The sequence below is a fragment of the Euleptes europaea genome, chromosome 6 (assembly GCF_029931775.1).
Source record: "Euleptes europaea isolate rEulEur1 chromosome 6, rEulEur1.hap1, whole genome shotgun sequence".
NCBI classification, from domain to species: Eukaryota; Metazoa; Chordata; class Lepidosauria; order Squamata; family Sphaerodactylidae; genus Euleptes; species Euleptes europaea.
In genome coordinates, this window is record NC_079317.1 from 96067363 (window position 1) to 96087493 (window position 20131).

The 20131-nt window shown below is 46.4% G+C and overlaps 1 protein-coding gene across 1 annotated transcript in view; it reads right to left on the reverse strand.

Annotated features, from left to right (window-relative positions):
- Positions 1-1336: 1336 nt before the first annotated feature.
- Positions 1337-20131, reverse strand: part of PHRF1 (PHD and ring finger domains 1) — a 37513-nt gene continuing 18718 nt past the window's right edge. The window contains exons 9-18 of the mRNA XM_056850887.1: positions 19546-19672; positions 16651-16772; positions 16094-16281; positions 15006-15125; positions 9795-9949; positions 6475-9213; positions 5612-5763; positions 4456-4719; positions 1983-2111; positions 1337-1564 (exon numbers count right to left, since the gene is read on the reverse strand). Coding sequence (XP_056706865.1) covers positions 1427-1564; positions 1983-2111; positions 4456-4719; positions 5612-5763; positions 6475-9213; positions 9795-9949; positions 15006-15125; positions 16094-16281; positions 16651-16772; positions 19546-19672 — 4134 coding nt within the window. The 3' untranslated portion in view covers positions 1337-1426. The remainder of the gene's footprint in view (positions 1565-1982; positions 2112-4455; positions 4720-5611; positions 5764-6474; positions 9214-9794; positions 9950-15005; positions 15126-16093; positions 16282-16650; positions 16773-19545; positions 19673-20131) is intronic.

Sequence of the window (20131 nt, forward strand, 5' to 3'; positions counted from 1 at the left end):
CAGAAGTTCAGACACCTGATGACGGCAGCCCCATATCCGATGACACTGGAGGTGAACAAATATAGAAGGGCTTTTACGTTAGCCAGATGTTGAGCTTTGCCATTGGCTGTCATAGAAGGCAGATATAAAAAAAACTCCTCTTTCCGAGAGAGTCTGCTTCTTTAGATACGGGATTTTATTGATATAGTTTATTTTGTGGACTCTTTGTCTTGACTGATACTGTTTTTATTACAAATTTATGTTACTTCTGATTAGATGTGTTCTATTTTTTGGTTTAAATCAGGATTGCTAAAGTGGATTTAAGAGCACCCTACGTACATTTAAGCTGCAGCTAAGCACACATAAAGGAAAACCCACAGGGCAAGGGAGCACACAAACCCACGGCCCATTTCCGGCTCCCCAAGACGCCGTTACCTGCCTGTCGGTCTCATCTGGTCTTTATCAAAATAAATACTTTGCTCTGTCTAGATTATTATCACAAGCTGGTGTCAGACAACCCCTTCCCCACATCCCTAAAACAAATGACACCTCCTGCAGGACTGAAACAACTGAAAATAATTTTATAAATTGCCACATTTCTACTTTGTACATCCTTCCATTGCATTCCTCGGGTTTGCCACTGACCGCTCGCAAATGTTATCTCTTCCCCCTCCTCCCCCCACAGTGAAAGGCAACTTTGTTCAACGCAAAAACTACTCAAAACAAACTTTCAGCACATTATTCACAGGAAGTGCAACTTAGTCCAGTTCTCCTGCCATGAAATCCCCCCACAAATTCAAGCCGGGGGTTCCTCATCAAGGCAGCTAACAGAATGTAAATAAATGCTACTTGGGGAGCAATGTTTTCCGAAGAGAATTTATAAAGGCTAAGTGCATATCTGCATTTCCCAATATGACAGAATGAGTCAAAAATTTCTCTCATTGAACAGGCAAAAAAAAAAAAAATACCACAGTTCAAGTAAACCAATTTCAGAGAAATCTTTTAAGAATCCATATTTCTGATAGATAAGAACGCAACGGGAACAGCATACATTGGCGCATACTGTATATAAAAAAATGTCTGCTTTCAACTGTGAGCAGGACACGATGCTTGGATCCCTTCGCCCCCCCCAAAAAATGTGATCAAACTAAACCATGAAAATTGATAGGGCTCTCCCCCTACATATGTACACACTCACACACAGAGTTTTCTTTGTCCAGAGCTACTCCACAAGTTAAAAGGAGGATATGCGGACTTATTTTGGTTCTTGAATAGCAGTGACATTTAACTGAAGATGCTAGTCTTGCAGGCAGGTCCCACTGCATCCAGTGCTGGGGGAGGGGTTCTCCCCCCATAACATGCAATTGCATATCTCCATCTTCCTGAGGAGGGAGAAAAATTCCTTGGCGAGAAGAATCTCCGCTGTTTCACCCGAAGCCCCAGTTTCTCAGTTCCCAATCTCCCGAGGCTCTTCTTCTGTGTCGGTCTTCTTGTGTTTCCTTATATGTTTGTACTTCTCGACATAAGCCTTCACGAGATTAGCCACCTTCACGGGGTTGATTTCACCACTTTTGCTATGACAGATCTAAGGATTAAAAAAAGAGAGAGGAATGTTTCCGTTTCAAAAAACCTCAGTGTTCATCAGCACAGCCTGACTGCGCGAAGGAGCAGGATTTTCCTTGTAAAGGTAAAGGTCCCCTGTGCAAGCACCGGGTCATTCCTGACCCATCGGGTGACGTCACATCCTGACGTTTCCTAGGCAGACTTTGTTTTAAGGGGTGGTTTCCCAGTGCCTTCCCTAGTCATCTCCCCTTTACCCCCAAGCAAGCTGGGTACTCATTTTACCGACCTCGGAAGGATGGAAGGCTGAGTCAACCTTGAGCCGGCTACCTGGAACCGACTTCCATTGTGGGAGCAGCTAAAACCCAGCTCCCAGTCAAAGCACGCAACCCCCGGTGGGCGCACGTACCACTGCCAGCTTATGAGCTTTTCCCTCCTGATACCTTTTGCACTGCCTTCCGAAGGATTTCTTTATATTCCTCCTTAGTGATCTCTCTCTTCTGGTAAAAGGGCTTAATGGCAAGTTTCACCTCTTCCACAGCCCTCTCTTGCATGTGAAGCTTCTTCATGTACTACAACAACAAAAGCTGGATTAGTTGAAAAGATCTCAAATCAGAACATCTTATGAATTAAAGAAGAGCGTGGCTGCTACTTGCTGGCATGACCTCAATCCCAGAAAGGCAGTTTTGTAGTGACATCACATAAGAGAACAGGTTTTCTTAAGAATCAGTCACTAACAGCGTATTCCTGAGATTTGGCGTAGGGGAACAGGGGGGAGGAGATGCAACTGGGCCATCGCCTAAAGCCATTCCCCGCATGCCGAAAAGGCTTTTTTTTTTTTTTGTAAATCGGGACCTTTTTGCCCCATAGAAAAAAGCAAGGCGGTGCCTACTAAAAAGCAGGCGCAGCCTCGCTCTTTTCCACACCGCCATTCGCGGGGCGAAAGGGGACAGGAAGCTGCCTAAAGGCAGCTCCCCCCACAACCCACCCCGGGAATGCCTCCCGGGACACTGGCATGGCCTTCTACGCCGGTGGGACGCCAGCAGACACCGGCGCTGAGACCACTAACGCCGACGTTAAGTAGCCTGGGCGCCGGCGTGGGGGCTCCGAATGCTGGTGCAGCACCTTTCTGGTCTCCTAAGGGCTTTCGCCCTCAAGGCTCAGGAATGTGCTGTAAAAGATAAGAAAGCAAAGGAAAGAAGGAAGTGGACCATTTTCATAATGAAGAGAAACAGTAACTGGATCTTCCAAGCACCTGGATTGAGGCAGGTGCTATTATACATAAAGGATACGGCCTTCTAAAATAATCAGTAATCTTGGCTAAATTATTGGAAATACTTAAAGAGCAACTCCAGAGGGATCTTTCTGTACCAGAAGTGGGGGTAACCAGAAGGCATACATTATTTGACTCAAGTAAACACACATAAACAAAAGACAAAATCAAACTTCAGATAGGAGCAGAAAACTCACAGGAGCAAGAGAGGCAAAACGTAACATTCGTTTAGTGATTTTCATAATGGAATTATGGTACACGTGTGAGTAATTCTGGTCGCCACATTCCTAAAACAATCTAATAAGCAATCTAAAGGCACAAACCAGTAGCTAAGATTATCAACAGATGGAAGACCTTTCTTATGAATATGAGCTCAATAAACTGAAGCCCTAAAATTAGGAAGACGACAAGTTAGGAGAGAGGTGGTACAGGATTATAAAACTGCCCCCAAACAGAATTAATTAGGAGAAGTTCCTCTCTCCCAATGCACTTGAATATAGGATGACCCAGTAAAACTGTGACCGGCAGCAGGTTGAAGATAAACAAAAAGGAAATGAATAACCACTTTAATGGAATTCTTTGCCATGAGCTGCTGCAATATGCAGTATCTTAAATACAGTCAAAAGTATTAGACCTCAAGCAGAGGACAAGTCTATCAACAGCCTTTCACTACATTTGTTCAATGGAACCCTCCATGCCCAGTGGTTATATGCCACTGGTGAGAAATACTACACCGAGGGCCAGCACGTCATGCTTGCAGGTTTCTCGGCTGCGTCAGCTGACCGCTGCTGTAGAAAGAATGCTGAGACTACCGTATATACTCGGGTATAAGCCGACCCGAGTATAAGCTGACCCCCCAAATTTGAGGCCAGAAAAGGGAATTTCTTATTGACCCGCGTATAAGCCGAGGGTCAATAAGAAATTCCCTTTACCGGCAATGCGGCCGCCATTTTAGAGCGCAGGGCCCTGCCCCAGATCGCCCTCCCGCCGGCCTCCCAGGCCCTCCCGCCCCACCCCACCAGGCCCCCCCCAGCCGGAGGAACGCGGCCAGGCGCGCGGGCGGCGGCGGCGTGGCCGGCGGGGGCCTCCTGCCTGGGCGGGAAGGCCCCCCCCCCGGCCGGAGGAACCGTCCAGGCGCGCGGGCGGCGGCGGCGTGGCCGGCGGGGGCCTCCTGCCTGGGCGGGAAGCCCCCCCCCCCGGCCGGAGGAACGCGCCCAGGCGCACGGCCGGCGGCGGCGCGGCCGGCGGGGGCCTCCTGCCTGGGCGGGAAAGCCCCCCCCAACCGGAGGAACGCGCCCAGGCGCGCGGGCAGCGGTGGCGCGGCTGGCGGGGGCCTCCTGCCTGGGCAGGAAGGCCCCTGCCGGCCGGAGGAAGGCGCCTGGGCCCGGCGGCGGCGGTGATGGAGGTAAGTTCCCCCCTCCCTCCTCCCTCTTCCCTCCTCCCCTCTCCTATATTGACCCGCGTATAAGCCGAGTTCGGCTTTTTCAGCCCTTTTTTTGGGCTGAAAAACTCGGCTTATATGCGAGTATATATGGTAAGTGGTCTGACTCAGCAGGCCAATTTTTAGGCCCTCACGTCCCTTTTAAGCTCAGCCTATCAACATTATACCTTAGATATGCAATCATTCATTCGCATTCACTCACCTCTTCATTTTTTGTTTTCTCCACTGGGGATTTAGGAGCGTTGACTTTCTCTTCTTCTGCACTTCCCGTGGAAGCAGCCTGAATCCCTGGCTCTGAGGCTGTCGTCAGGTTGCCGGGCTCCGGAGTCAGGCCTTGTCCAGCCACACAGCCAAGCAAAGGAAGGCTCCCTTGCATTATGAACTGGACAGTGGGCTGGCTCACAGGGGCATATGGTGGCAGACTTGAGGCCAGCGGTGCTGTCAAAGGTAGGTTTTGGTTGTAAACCTGAAGTAAAGGAACAGACATCAGAAACTACACCACTGAGCACAGGTCCTCAGGAGTTCCAATGGCAGTATTCCCCAGAACTTACAGCCAGTTCAAAATGGCTCGTCAGCCTCTTTTTCCCTACTGCAAAGAGCCCCGTGGCGCAGAGTGGTAAGCTGCAGTACTGCAGTCCAAGCTCTGCTCACGACCTGAGTTCGATTCCGACAGAAGTCGGTTTCAGGTAGCCGGCTCAAGGTTGACTCCACCTTCCATCCTTCCGAGGTTGGTAGAATGAGTACCCAGCTTGCTGGGGGTAATGGGAAGATGACTGGGGAAGGCACGGTATCTTCTAGCTCTTGCAGCAGAGGAAGAGCATGTTCAAGAGACCTCTTCAGGTTGTCACCTGAAGAAACCACCCCGTAAACAAAGTCTGCCGAGTAAACGTCGGGATGTGACATCACCTCATGGGTCAGGAATGACCCAGTGCTCGCACAGGGGACATTTATTTTACTTACTTAATGTGTTTTTACACAATCCAATAACTGATTTGTTTTTATAGTCGGCTACTGGAAATGGCAAACCACCCCGTAAAACAAAGTCTGCCTAGTAAACTTCGGGATGTGACGTCACCCCATGGGCCAGGAATGACCCGGTGCTTGCACAGGGGACCTTTCACTTTACTTTATACTGGAAATTTTCTGCAAAGTAGCAGAAAATTGATTCTGTTTTAAAACTGAAGGCATGGGAGTACCAACACCAGGAGATTACTGAAGTATATGGGCTGTATGAAATGCACTGCATGGGGGAAGAGGTGGAGCAGCATTCCACAATGAAAGTCAGGTGGGGCACAACGAGGTCACGGATGAAGTGGAATGGCCTTCCATGATACCGGAGTTCTGCTATGGCAACCAACCTGAGAGGAATCTAGATCAGGAAACATAGGCTCAGGAATCATATAATTGGTTGGAGGAGGCTCAGATAACTGCACCTGATTTAATGTTTGGGTCAAGTCCTCGGCTTCCCAGACCCCTTCTTTCGTTCTCTGCTGTTTGCAGAATGGCACTCCTAGAAAATACCCAAGAGAAGAACAGTACTTCAGGACAGCAATAAATCCATCATAACAAGTCCTCTGACTGCCTAAGAGGAATTTTATCCCATTAGTAAATTTCCTTCTACAATTTTCTTTAAATAGATCATTTTATCTTCAAGTGGAAGCATTTGTTTAAATACTGATGTCACTAGGGAAGTTGTGTTCCTAACTTAACAGTTCCTTAAAATGGACCTTTCAGCACAATCAATGCAGTCTACAGAGAGAGGAGTCAGTCCCCATATGTATATTAAGTACTGCTAATTGTTTGGGCCCCGTGTTGCAGAGTGGTAAGCTGGAGTACTGCAGTCCTAGCTCTGCTCATGACCTGAGTTCGATCTTGACGGAAGTTGGTTTCAGGGAGCCGGCTCAAGGTTGACTCGGTTTCCCATCCTTCCAAGGTGGGTAAAATGAGTACCCAGCTTGCTGGGGGTAAGGGGAAGATGACTGGGGAAACCACCCCGTTAACAAAGTCTGCCTAGTAAATGTTGGGATGTGATGCCACCCCATGGGTCAGGAATGACCTGGTGCTTGCACAGGGGACCTTTACCATTTAATTGTCTGCGAGAGTTTTGAAGAATATCCCGTTATACTCAGTGCTAAGCTATTTCTCTTACTGTTTCATTAAAAGTGACTTCTACATCCATGACATGGTCTTGTAATATTTTTAAGACCTACTGTATGCTTACTTAGTGTTTTGTCCACAGTCAGCGTATCACTTTCTTCCTCTTGTAGATTCCACGTAACCCTTTTTACTAATGCTTTAGATTTCAACACAGGACCTTGGGCAACTGCCTCTAGTTCAGGTTTATTTACATCAGCTGCACTCTCATCTAACACAAGGCAGGTATCTTTAGCCTCTGTTGCTGTTTTGATTTCAGCTGAAGCTTGGGTTGGCGCTGCCTCATAACCATCCTGAACAAGTTCCTCCTCGTTCAAAACAGAATCTGTTAGAAATGGACACACGTCTTCTTTCTTGATTGCAATTTCCTCTGGTATATCTTTTTGCCTACTAAGCTCTAGTGATTCATTGCCTGTTCCCAATTCCTTCCTGGAGGAGGAATTTACATTGTCTGGCAATATTTGAGAACCTGTGCACTCCAGCTGAGAAAGCATTGCTTCGTTTATAAGTTTCTCACAGACTTGTTCCACTGTAGTGGGCTCTTCTAGATCAGCTTCTATTAGGTCATCTTTTACAGTAACCTCCTGTGCAGGCATTAGGTCTACATGAACACTCAAAGGTTCCTGCACGGTATCTTCTAGCTCTTGCAGCAGAGGAAGCGCATGTTCAAGAGACCTGTTCAGGTTGTCACCTGAAGATCTCTGGTCTTTCTCTTGAGGAGGCAGCAGCAACACCTCTTTTGGCTTGTGTTTCCTTTCTTTGGAACATGACCTAGATCGCAACGGTTTCTCCTTAGATTTAGTTCTTTTATGTTCTCTAAATCTTGATGGAGAGGATGACCTTGATCTCCTTTTTCGCCTTTCCAGAGACCTAGACCTTGATCTTTTTCTCTCTCGGGATCTCGGGGACCTCTCTTTCTCGTATTTGTCATAGCTCCTGCCTCTTCTATGCTTCTTTTTTTTAGTTCTCTCAGCACTGCTTGAAAGAGAATATTCTCGTTCCCTTGCCCTAGACGCAGAATGCTTTTTTTTCTTTCGGCTTCCATAGCATTCAAAAGTAGAGTTGCCTGGACTAGCAGACCGTGACTGAGACCTCTTGCGTTCTTTTGGCCAGGAACTCTTTGCTTTTTTGTCTTTAGTTTTATCCTTTGCTTTCTTTTTTTTTGATCGTTCACAACTACTGGAGTAGTCACTAGATGACTGCCTGACCTTTGATTTAATCCTTTGTATTTCTTCGCCAGACACAGAAGTAGATCTTGAGCTTCTATCCCTTGAACAGGACCTTGATCTAGATCTTGACTTGGTGGACTTGTATTCTTTCACTGCTGTCTTTTTCTGTTTTAATTTCTTCTGGCTCAGAGAACTGGAATTTGATGGGGAGTGTGATAATGATAGTTTCGCAGATTGCTCATTTTTAGGTGTATTTTGCTGCTCGTTCTCACTTGCAGGACTGTCCAAGTCCATTTTCACTCTAGGTTTACCCTGATCATCTTCAAAACCTATCCTAGAACTTTCTTTATGTAAATGCTCTATGTCAGTAACCTCCTGCTTGATGGCAGATGAAGTGCAGGGTGTACTTGACAATTCTTCCTCGTTGATTTTTTCTTGTTCTGTATCAGAGACCTGCTCCACAAGCCTCTCTTTAACCACTGCATCATCATTAGACTCTGCGTTACTCGATGGCACATCAGACGATTCTGCCCCCGACCCAAAGATGTTTTCCAGCGTGTAAGGGGTAATACGACGCATTGTTTGGAATGTCTGGACTTTTGGACTTGCTATGGATATTGTCCTGGTGATGTTCGTAAGAGGCAACCTTTCAGGACTGCTATTTGGGGAGCTCGAATCAGAACCTGTTGGATCAAAAGGATCATATATTTCACTTTTGATTGGTTTTGCTTTTTTCAGAGAAAAGAGAGGTGAAGGATTCTCTTTCTGTTGCACTTTATTGTCAACAGGCCGGAAGGTATTGCAAAATCCAGGATTACACAGTCTGCTGGAATGCCCAACGTTGCCAGGGATGTTGATTTTAAAGCTCTCAAAGGAAGAGCTTCCGACTTTCCCTCTTGATGGAGGAACTGAGGAAGTGCCACGGGCAACTGCATTGACAGCAGGAGTACTTCCACTCGCATGTGCTTGTCTCTGAGGGGCATTGGATGCACTGCTTTCCATTCTACTACCTCTGACTGGCTGGTTCGTGCTCCCTTTGCCAGTCAACTGTGTTATACAGGAGCTGGGAATGTCACCACTTTGATTACTGGCTGACTGTAATTCCAAATGCCCACTATTTGCTTCCTTTTTAATCTTCGGTATCCTGGGAAGTTCAGAGATATCAAGCCTTTTAGGAGCAGGTTTTAGAGGCTGCCTTGCAGGAACAGCTTTTGAAGCTGAGTTGACAGCATTGTGCAATGACTTGGAAGATGTGGAATGCAGGCCCACAGGCAGTTTAGAGCTGCCATTAAATCTGGATACTTCGCCCAGTTTGGGACCCCATCTATTGATGTTTGCTAGATTCTGAGTCTGAACAGACCTTGGAGTCATTGAATATCCAAATCGAATGGGTACCCTTTCAGCTGTAGTCTGCAATGGACTTGCTGCTTTGTTTGCTATGTCTAATGAAGGTGGGGATGATGAACGAGTGTTTGAGGTGGTAGATCTGGAGTTAGGATTCAGTCGTGAAGAAATCAAAGATTCAGCACTGGAATTACTATCGGCAGTCCCCAAACATGCTGCGTCGGGCTCGATAGTGCCTTCCAAGCTTTCCTCTTCTCTTGAATTGCTTACTGAATCGCTGTGAAGCGGTGGGACTGAAAGGCAACGTGAGAAAAATATTAAGCTTTTCCATTATTTACAAACACTAAAGTGAAACAAAAATTCCATTCATTTAATATCAAGCTAACATGGGATAAGTGTAGTTACTGGCAACTAATATTGCTATGCAAGTCAACTGCTGCTGAACTGAAGTTACTAGCTAGTATGGCAAAAATTTACCACTTTGAGCACACGGGCTAGGTACACAAGTTATGACTCTCTAATAAGAGGCCATGAAGCTATCACTGCACTATATGCGTGTTTCATACTAGTTTCAATCTAGCTGGAAACGTATTTTCTGCAATTCAGATGCATGTGATTTATTGCTGTTGAGCTTCCTACAGTAGAACAGTTAATTGTCACAGGCAGTTTTTCTCTGAGGCCAAATTTCCAAAAGCCAATGTAAACTGTGAAATAACTACAACAAGGCCTGCGATTTACAAGGTGCAGAGGGTGAAAACCAAATGCTTGTATTTATTTTCCCAGTTTCACAAGGATTAGAAGATGCTCCTAAACCTAAGAAGAGGACACATATGCTAGACTTAGGATCAATCTGACCAAAGCCAAAAATCCTCACCGGTTTTCTTTGCGGTTAAAGATCCATCTCTATTAATCACAACATCAGAACCACTCATCATAAGAAGGCTTTGTCCAGACAAAATGCTCCCCAACAGGTCAGGCACAGGTGCTGGCTCAGCTTCTGGCTCAGGTATCAAGGCAGGCATACTCCTCCTATAAGTTATACATGGAACACCATTTCTATTTTTAGAAGTGTGGAACCAAACTACACCAGACCCATCACAAAGGCACTTTTACATCAGTTTAACTGTACAGTGCTGTACAGATCTAGGACTGGATCCTATTATTACCCCCGGCAAAGTTTTCCTCCAACAGAGAAAGACTTCCTTCCACAAATAAATACTTTTCTTCATCAGCTGAAGCCTTTTTCCAATAGAAGAAGTTATTCTCCACTGGAGGGAAACAGAGCGGAATAGAGTCGCAGGATCCAGCTTAGCCAAAGAGAGTTATAGGATACAAATCCTAGAGCTGCAACTCTATAAGCATGGAGCAGCTACACAATTCAATATAAAAAATCAAGAGCAACTGAACACTGGTGAGCTGATGTATTCAGAAGGAGAGGTCTATGTAGAGTACAAATAGAGTAATGAACAAAGTACAGTTACATAGGCAGGAAAAGAAACAATCCAGGGCAGCTTCCTATGCAGAAGGCTTTAAAAGCCTGTTGAAAGGTTTATCTATTACTAATGGAAAATATGAGGCATATTATGTAACTCCAGGCAAGCAGTAAAAATCTGCCTGTGTAGACATTCGCATAAATGAAAACAGGCTGCAGAACACAGAGCTTTTCTTGGCTGAGTATTTTGGTTGAGTACAATGCCTCATTTATTCAAATACTAAGACACCTAACACTGTTCAAATAAACCAAGTAAACAGCACACCTATTTATTGTGACCAGGAATTCAAAAGACTAGTAAGGAATTTCCAAGTGTTATTCCTGACAGCACAGATGCAAATCTGCATATTAACATCTTGGCTTTATCTCTGTCTTACTTGGTCCATATCTACCCTAAATTTAAGCTTAGGGCTGTCTGAGGCTATCAGGAAGGCTCCCATACTGCTTATCATTTTGCAAACTGAGCAAAACAGAAATGTTCCAAAAGGCATTTTGAGAGAGGGATCAGAAGTATGGTATAACAGATCAGCTCGAGATGTTGCTTTGGTAAGGGATGGTATCGCAGTATTTTGCAATGTTTATTACACACTTACTGGATTTCGATGTCAATTTAATGTTTGTTAACTTAGTAACGTTTTCTTCAGTATGGCCTACATTGACTGATTTTTATTATTTGTCTCCACTGTCTTCCAACTCCAACACTGTTGGTTGTTGTTTTTTGTATTAGAGTCTTGTTTGGCTGAATTTGCTTTTTATATTTTGTAATCTGCCTTGAGTCTCAGGCAGGCTATAAATGAGATTATTAATATTAATATTTCAGCCACCATTCAGCACTTCAAGTTCCCTTTTTTTTAAAGGAAGAAAGCTTATTCTGGCTGGCTCATACACATGAACATAATTTAAACATAATTTTTCTACCATGTATTGTGATACAATGGTAATAATCATTTAATCTTGTGGGTCTGACCCTCTGAGGCACTTGTCTGTTCTGAAGGAACAGACGTCGCTAAAATCAATAGATTTTTAGAGATGTACAACCAACACTCACACAACATTCCTTGTACCCACCCCTAGCTCAGAACTTTCACAAAAGAAGGGGATGGGGGTGCGTACAGAGTTCCTTGGAGGACAGGTGATGTAAGTATTAAATGTTCTTCTAATGAATACCTCTGAAACCTAGTTTTGAACAGGGAGGCAGTGTGGCATAGTGGTTAGAATTGCAAACTAGAACCGAGGAGACCAGGATTAAAATTCCCACTCAGCCATGAAGCTCACAGTGTTGCTGTGACAATAAAATTGGAGGGGGGGGGGGAAATCATGTACACTGCCCTGATCTTGTTGAAGAAAAGGCAAGATAAAAAAAACCCCTGACAGTCAGACAAGAACTTAAAGACAATTCTTGAAGGATGCCACAGACAGGCCAATACCTGCCCTCCAAGTCAAGGCCACATTTGAGAAAGCAATTATATGCCACGTCAGCAAGTGAAGCCTGTTAGTGCCACAAAAAGCTGGGGGTTAATGACCTTGCCTGTGACTGAAAATACACACATACCCCTCTACAAACTCTCATGCATATTCATGACAATGCTCCTAAGTAAAGGTAAAGGTAGCCCCCTGTGCAAGCACCGGGTGATTCCTGACCCATGGGGTGACGTCACATCCTGACGTTTCCTAGGCAGTGTTTTACGGGGTGGTTTGCCAGTGCCTTCCCCAGTCATCTTCCCTTTACCCCCAGCAAGCTGGGTCCTCATTTGACCAACCTCGGAAGGATGGAAGGCTGAGTCAACCTTGAGCCGGCTACCTGAAACCGACTTCCATCGGGATCGAACTCAGGTCGTGAGCAGAGCTTGGACTGCAGTATTGCAGCTTACCACTCTGCGTCACGGGGCTCCTATGACAATGCTCCTACATAAAGACAAGCCTCATATTCACGCTGCCTTCCCACAGGAAACAGTCCTCCTAACAAACCTGCCTTCAAACCAACTGAGTGCTAGAAGAGTTTTGTCAAGAAAGGCCTGAGTCAAGTACTGACAAACAAGCTGTCTGTAACATACACCCCGCACATCTGAAACACGACAAAGCAATAGAGCTATAGCACACTTCAACTGTGAAATCAAGCTAAAAAACTTAAGCTAAGAGGTACCAGCTTCAACATACGTATATATGTGCAACATTACATTGCTCCAATCTAGCTGCTAAATGAACTTGCACTAAGTACTTTAAAAGAATCTTGTGCCCCATTGTGGCACTCCTCTTATGTTTTTGCCTTACCTGTAGCAACTCACCTTCTTTGGAGGTGCATATTTGGCTGCATTCCTGCTCTTTGGTTGATTTCTCCCCTAATTGTCAATGGGGTTTTGGCCTCTTTGGCTCTAGAGGAAACATCTCAGTGTACTTGGCTTACACTTTGGCTCCTAATAAAAAGGAAGCAGAAAGCTCCCTAAACCTTAAAGCATTTGTGTTTATTTCACAAGCATAGAACCACATTATAGAAGCTTCATTTTTTGTTATCCCTGGGGGAGATGAGCAGGAATCCAGCCAAATGACCCTGTTCTAGGCAGGGAATCTGTATTTCCCTCCAAACACAAAATGTCTGGATATACTACCTCGGATTGTCTAGTTCAGTGGTTCCCAAACTTTTCAGGCTGCCCTCTTGCCTCTTAGTGCCCCCCTAGGTGATCCCACCGCCCCCAGGGGGTGGTACCGCCCACTTTGGGAACCACTGGGCTAGTCCAATGTGATTAAACAGGGCCATCCCAACCCCCACCCGATTTCGACCCACATGACAAACTGGAAACTGTATTTTCCATAGTTTTGTGCCCAGTTGCTTGAATACCTCCTCCCCTTTCTTTTCAGGCCAGTAACCCCTCCTGCTTGACAAAGTCATAAATTGCTCCTCGTCCATCCTTTCAGTCTGTTCAGGACTCCCTGTTTTCAGTTCCAACTGCAACAGAATCTACCGGTGCCAGCGTTCTCACTCTTAGCCCTGTTAAAGAAACACTGCCTCAAAACAACCCACTTCACTGAACAACCCACTTATTGACCGAGGCCTAATTTAAACATAAGGCTGGGGGTGTTTTTTTTTTTTGTTTTTTTTAAAGGAAGAGGTTATGACAATGAGGTTCCACGCACACGGCATCCCATACAATTTGAATTTCAACATTTGCCTACTGACGCTGCATACTTCCAGGCTACGGATTCAGGGTTTATGGGCAGGTATGAACGCTGCGTGTGCTCATGCCAGCATCAGATTTAAAGGTAATCCTCAGAGTGAGGAAACCCACCGTTTTCATTTTACACAATGCATGTTTTAAAGCATGCTTAAACAGCTCAAAAATATGCTTAAACTGTTCAAAGCAGATCTGAACAACAAGGGGAGGACCTGGGATAGCCACATGGCAAGTTATTCTTTACACAGGAACAGGCAGAAAACGCAGGCTTTCCCTTTTTCCACCCTGACTGAAGCAGCAGGAATGTCTGCAGTGGGTTACGAAGGAGTTCCTCTCACTAGAATAAATGCCAACAACTACAGTAGCCTTTCCTCCACCAGGAGGGTAGACTCCAATTGAAGGGAGGAGGAGAAGGGGAGAGAACAGTTTGCCAATTCATGCTCTATTCTTCTCCAGCTCAAAGTAGCATGTCTCTCTACTTGACCTCCTCCCTCAAATTAGAGAGTACCATGATGACACTATCATCTCAGCAATATGGTCATATTAAAGGCTTACACCTAATGCTGCCAAAATATGTTTGGCATACTTACTACTATTAAAGATAAGTATCATTACTGGCTGCCACTAGAAAACTCCCTAAAAGAGTTCAAAGAGGATCTCCCAGTTTTTGTTACTCCTAGAGGCCAGCTGAAGACTTTAAGTAAACAGAGTACCCTGAGTGTCACTTGTACCAGATTTCACCTTTCTGCATACTGCACAACTACATTACTTTTCCGTGTATAAGACGACCTTTTTTTCTAAAAATATTTAGAAAAAAATTGGGGGTCGTCGTATACACGGAAGGTCTGCTCTGTTCCCCGCCCGTCAGCTGATGGGAGGGGAACAGCCTGGTCATCCTGGCTGGCCGGCAACCGGCCTTCCCGTGGTCCCCGCTCTCTTCCCCACCCGTATTTTTCCATATGCCCCCATGTATAAGACGACCCCTGATTTCTTAATTTTGGGTCAAAAAAAATAGGGGTCGTCTTATTCATGGGGGCGTTTTATACACGGAAAAATACGGTACTTTAATTTTTATACCCTTTTAAGTAAAACAACCAATAAGGCCCAAACATCTATACTTGTGCAAGTGAGAGTTCACCTTAGCAAGGTTAAACTATTGTTTATTATTAAGGCGAAGAGAGAAAAGCACTATTTTGCAGAATTAAATCACTACTGCTACCAGTTTTGCAGATAGGAACTGAGGTTAAAGACAGAAGGTTGCCCAAGGCCATCCATAGCTAAGTCAATATTTGAACCACCTCTTGAACTGTGTATCCAACTCTTTCGCCTATGGCACAAAACACAAGTCCATGAAAAGGCTGAGTCTCCACCATGCTGTGCGAAGAAGCAGACTGCAGAACAAGCATCACCTGAACGGCCTTACCCGGGAAGCCCCACAGCAACTGGCCTAGCAACAGGGCGATGTGATCGAAGTGCCGACTGAGAGAGGACTCTCCTTTTCGTGCTCACAGGTGAGGCCGAGTTTACAGGAAGCTCTTCGTTACTAACAGGAAAGAAGTTTGGAAGATCAACTTCAGTTTCATCTCAGCTTTGCGTATACCTGGAATGGACGGTCTCCTTCCATATGTTCTAGTGCACCAACTACGGTCTTTAGGCAGCCGCCTGCTGGCTGTTTCCCCACTCAGAATGGCCCACCCGGCATCAACCGAAGTCTGGTCCATTTCCATCACGGCTCCCACTCTGTGGAAAAGGCTTTCTGAAGAAGTGAGGGGAGCTCCCTAGACGGAGATCTGCAAGAATTACCTATCTGCTTAAGCTTTTGATGGCATATAAACAGAACGCATCTGGTTTTTTAAAATCCTATTTGGTTTTAATTTGTAATGTTTCAATTATTACTGTAAGCTGCCTTAAGAAGGTATACATAATTTAATTAATAAATATTCAATCTGGAAAAAAACCAGTCTTTCAAAGTAACAGAATGTTCTTTGAAACTGGAACGGTATGTACAGCAAATTCAGTATACAAACTGACTGATCCAATTTGGTTTTTGTAATTTTGAGCAAAGGGAATTCAAAACTTATGCTGCTGGATATACTTTGGTTAACAACTGGTTAGAGGAGGATTTCCACTACCCTAAAGCATCTGTGAGACAGCAAGCATCAGCATAAAGCTCCTCAATAAAATGATAATTGTGAAACCACAATACCTTTAGGTCTGTAAAGTACAGCACAACCAAGACAAGAACTATACTCAAATTTCAGTGTTAAGAACTGGATTACAGCAGCCTCTCTTTAAACAAGGTTTTATTACCAGAAATATTTTATTCTTCAAACATCTAGGTATGAATCTACTGTCTTAACCCACCCCACCATTAGGACTCAGAGCGGGTAAATTAGAAATATGTAACCCCGGGGCGAGAGAAAACTGCGCCAACAGTTCTTAAAATGTTTCATTACTGATGTCCCCAAAGAGTAAATGTAATTATTTTCTTGCTACTTGTCGTTTTCTTACCTGTTGTACGGGTCCAGCTCAAAAGGGTCTCCAAAAACAGAGAGAGATGCTGCTCCAATATCTGCTCTCATAAGGCCAAGTGAGGGATCCACTGGTTTGTACACAGAAGGGATGGACATGCCACGTACGGGCTTGCCAAGACCAAGAGTTTTGGCAATTCGGGAGCGGACAGTCACATCAGTTTTTATCTGAGCAGAAAAAATGCAAGTTAACCGCAAGCCAGGAACAGGATTCCAATCAAGCCCTCTGAAACTAGAAAATGGCACATTAATGATACAAACATAAGGGATGGCGACCCTGACCCTGGCTGATATTTGTATGGGAGACCTCCAAGGGGCATGGCGCAGAGGCAGGCAATGGCAAACCACCTCTGAAAATCTCTTGCCTTGAAAACCCTACCTGGTCGCCATAAGTCAGCTATGACTTGACAGCAAAAAAAAAAAAGGGGGGGGTCGCATCTTCAAACCTCATCAAACACTGTCACACAAAAGTACTGTATTACAAGAAAGCATTGACTAGATATTTGTGCAATCAGCAAAAACAATTTGAGAATATACTTTTATTTTTTTCCCCTTTCTCTTCTTTGCTCGACGTCGGCGTCTCTTAATCCACGTTCCTGCGCTCTTTTTGCCAGATGATTTTGTATGAGTCTTTTTGCCTGCAGCTCTCTTTCTTCTCCCTGAAGGTGACATAACAAAGAGTTCTTGGATTTGAAAGCCAACAGATGTCGAGGCCCTGTGGCACAGAGTGGTAAGCTGCAGTACTGCAGTCCAAGCTCTGCTCACGACTGGAGTTCGATCCCAATGGAAGTCGGTTTCAGGTAGCCGGCTCAAGGTCAACTCAGCGTTCCATCCTTCCAAGGTCGGTAAAATGAGTACCCAGCTTGCTGGGGATAAAGGGAAGATGACTGGGGAAGGCACTGGCAAACCACCCCATAAACAAAGTCTGCCTAGGAAACATTGGCATGTGGCGTCACCCCATGGGTCAGGAATGACCCGGTGCTTGCACAGGGGACCTTTACCTTTAGACATGGATGTCTGAACCCCATCCCCACTTTAACCCATACACGAAACACCAATATAGTACGTAAAAGGGTACCCCCACCTAATGATCATTCAAATAGAAGTTGCTGCAAAAAAATTTTTCCTTTTGCTGGAACTTCTATTCCCTGAAGTCCCACAAGTTTGGGGTGGATTCAGGTGGCAATTCTAATGTTAAGACCAAAGAGCCATTCCTTTTTTAAAAATAACTTAAATGCTTTGAACATGATACAGACATGTGGCATGAGAGCATCAAAACGTAGCTCAAGCTAGATTTCACAAATTTTGCAAAGTACGGGATATCTGACCCTGGATAGCCCAGGATAACTCAATCTTGTCAGATCTCGGAAGAGAAAGGAGGATCAGCCCTGGTTAGTATTTGGATAGGAGACCAGCAAGGAATACCAGAGCTGCTATGAAAAAGCAGGCAATGTGGCAAACCAGGGGTGGGGAACCTTTTTCCTGCCAAGGGCCATTTGCACATTTATAACATCATTCGGGGGCCATACCAGGTGTAGATCTCCCGTGGGGGGGGAGAGGCTAGGGTTGCCAGGTCTCCGGCCACCATCTGGAGGTTGGCAACCCCAGGGGAGGCCACGCAGAGAAGGCCTGGAGGGCGCCCCCGCTCCCCCCCCAGGCGGGAGGGCAGCCAGCGGTGGGCCCAAGCAAACGAGGTGCCAGGGGGGCACAGCCCGCAGTAGATCAGCAAGGGAGGAAGGAAGGAAAACAGAGAAAGAGGAAAAGGGAGAGAGGGAGAAAGAAATGGACGGAGGGAGACAGACAAAGAAAGAGACAGAAAAAGAGGGAGAAAAGCCTTCCCCCACACACTCACACGCGACCTGGCCCCAGGCTCCATACCTTCCCACCCCGAGTCCACAAAAGGCCCCCCAAAGCCCGATCAGCTCCCGCGCGCATGCTCTGCCGCCAGGAGCCGCGGGCCTCTTTCCCCCCCCTCTCGCTGCTCAACAGCCGACAGGCAGCAAGAGGGGCTTACAGCGTACCCCGGCGTTCCTGCACGCCGCGGCTATAGGGGGCAGCCTTGGGGGGAAGCGTCCCTCCCCCTCCTCTTGCCGACCAACAGCCGTCAGTCAGCGAGAGGAGGTCCAAAGGGCGCCACAGCGCCCCTGCAAGCTGTGGCCCCAGGAATACCCTCAGGGAGGGCCGCCCTGTGCCGCGCCTCCATGGGGGGCCCCGGAGCTCCCGAGGGCCACAAAAAATGTCCCCATCCCTGTGGCAAACCATCTCTGAACATCTCTTGCCTTGAAAACCCTATAGCAGGGGTCTCAAAACTGGCTCCAGAGCCGCATGCGGCTCTTTGGCCTGTTGAGTGCGGCTCTCCGAACTTGGTTCGGAGCCCCTGCTCTTGCGCCCGCTCGCGCTGGCAGCCGGGCTGTGGAGCCGGCATGCCTGCGAGAGAGAGAGAGCGGGCAAGCGGGCGCACTGTCTCTCCCCCCCGCCACCATGGAGAATAGCCGGGTCCCCCTTGCCCTTGCCCTCAATGGTTGGGAGGCTAAAGCCTCCCCTCCCATCTAGCCGCGCGATTGCTGGGCGGGCGGCTCGGCGGTTCCTGCACCCCCGCCTATCAGCTGTTGGGCGGGGCGGGCTTCCTTTGGTAGACCTGGCCTCCGGCTGAGTCCCACTGGGAGGCCATGTCTACCCACTGGCTTTCTTGGCGGTAGACCTGGACTCCGAGGAGGGGAAAAAGTCCCCCTTCAGAGGCCAGGTCTACCCATTGGCTTCTATGGGCCTCCGGAGGCCAGGTCTACTGCCAAGAAAGCCAGTGGGTAGACCTGGCCTCCCAATGGGACTCAGCCAGAGGCCAGGTCCACCAATAGGCTTTTATGGCGGTAGACCAGGCCTCCAGATGAGGACTCCGGATGGGGAGGTGGAAATGGCAGGGACTTACAATTTTTTATCAATAAATAAGATCACTATTAAGTATGATATCAAGTTTTATTCAGTGTACCTATAGTTTAATTAAGACTTAAAACTTTAATTAAAGTTTATTAAGTTAATAAACAGTGTACCTACCTATATAGTTTAAGTTTAAGAAATTTGTCTCTCAAAAGAAATCTCAATCGTTGTACTGTTGATATTTGGCTCTTTTGACTATGAGTTTGCCGACCCCTGCCCTATGGGGCTGCCATAAGTCTGCTGTGACTTGATGGCAAAAAACAAAACAGGAAAGCCCAACTCACTATGTGCATATGACATGCTCATATGGCTAATCCTTACCAAAACAGAAGGAGGCATTAAGACGGTGTAGCTATCGTCTGAATCCACCCTTTAACTGATTCAGCTACAGCTCTCATGAGAACATTAATTTCAGCTCATGCCCACATGGCAAATGCTCCGTTTCTTCAGCAGATGATTATTTCTTGCACCAAAACGTTACCATTCTGAGCTCCTCACCTTTTCGTTTCTTCCTGGTGGTAACCCGGGGAGTCAACGGTCTCTGGTATGCCACTGTGCTCAGCCCTGCTGCCACTGCCTCGATTGCTTCGTCAAGAAAGGAGGACATGAGGTACCTCGGCACGTGCTGAAAGCCAGATGGATATTCAGTTATTTGTGGAGGTCACCCATAATAAAATATGCTGTAAGTTGCTTTAAAGCATTATAACCAGAGGCCAACTCAGACTCACTCCACCTTTCCTCTTCACTATAAGCAGGGCCCCTATGCTATTCAAGGCCCTCCCACTCACCGCCTAGGAAGGCACCTCCCAGCATGGTGTAGTGGATAAGAGCGGTGGTTTGGAGCGGTAGACTCTGATCTGGAGAACTGGGGTTGATTCTCCACTCCCCCACATGAGCGGTGGAGGCTAATCTGGTGAACTGCATTCGTTTCCCCACTCCTACACATGAAGCCAGCTGGGTGACCTTGGGCTAGTCACACTCTCTCAGCCCCACCTTCCTCACAGGGTGTCTGTTGTGGGGAGGGGAAGGGAAGGTGATTGTAAGCCGGTTTGATTCTACCTTAAGTGGCAGAGAAAGGCGGCAT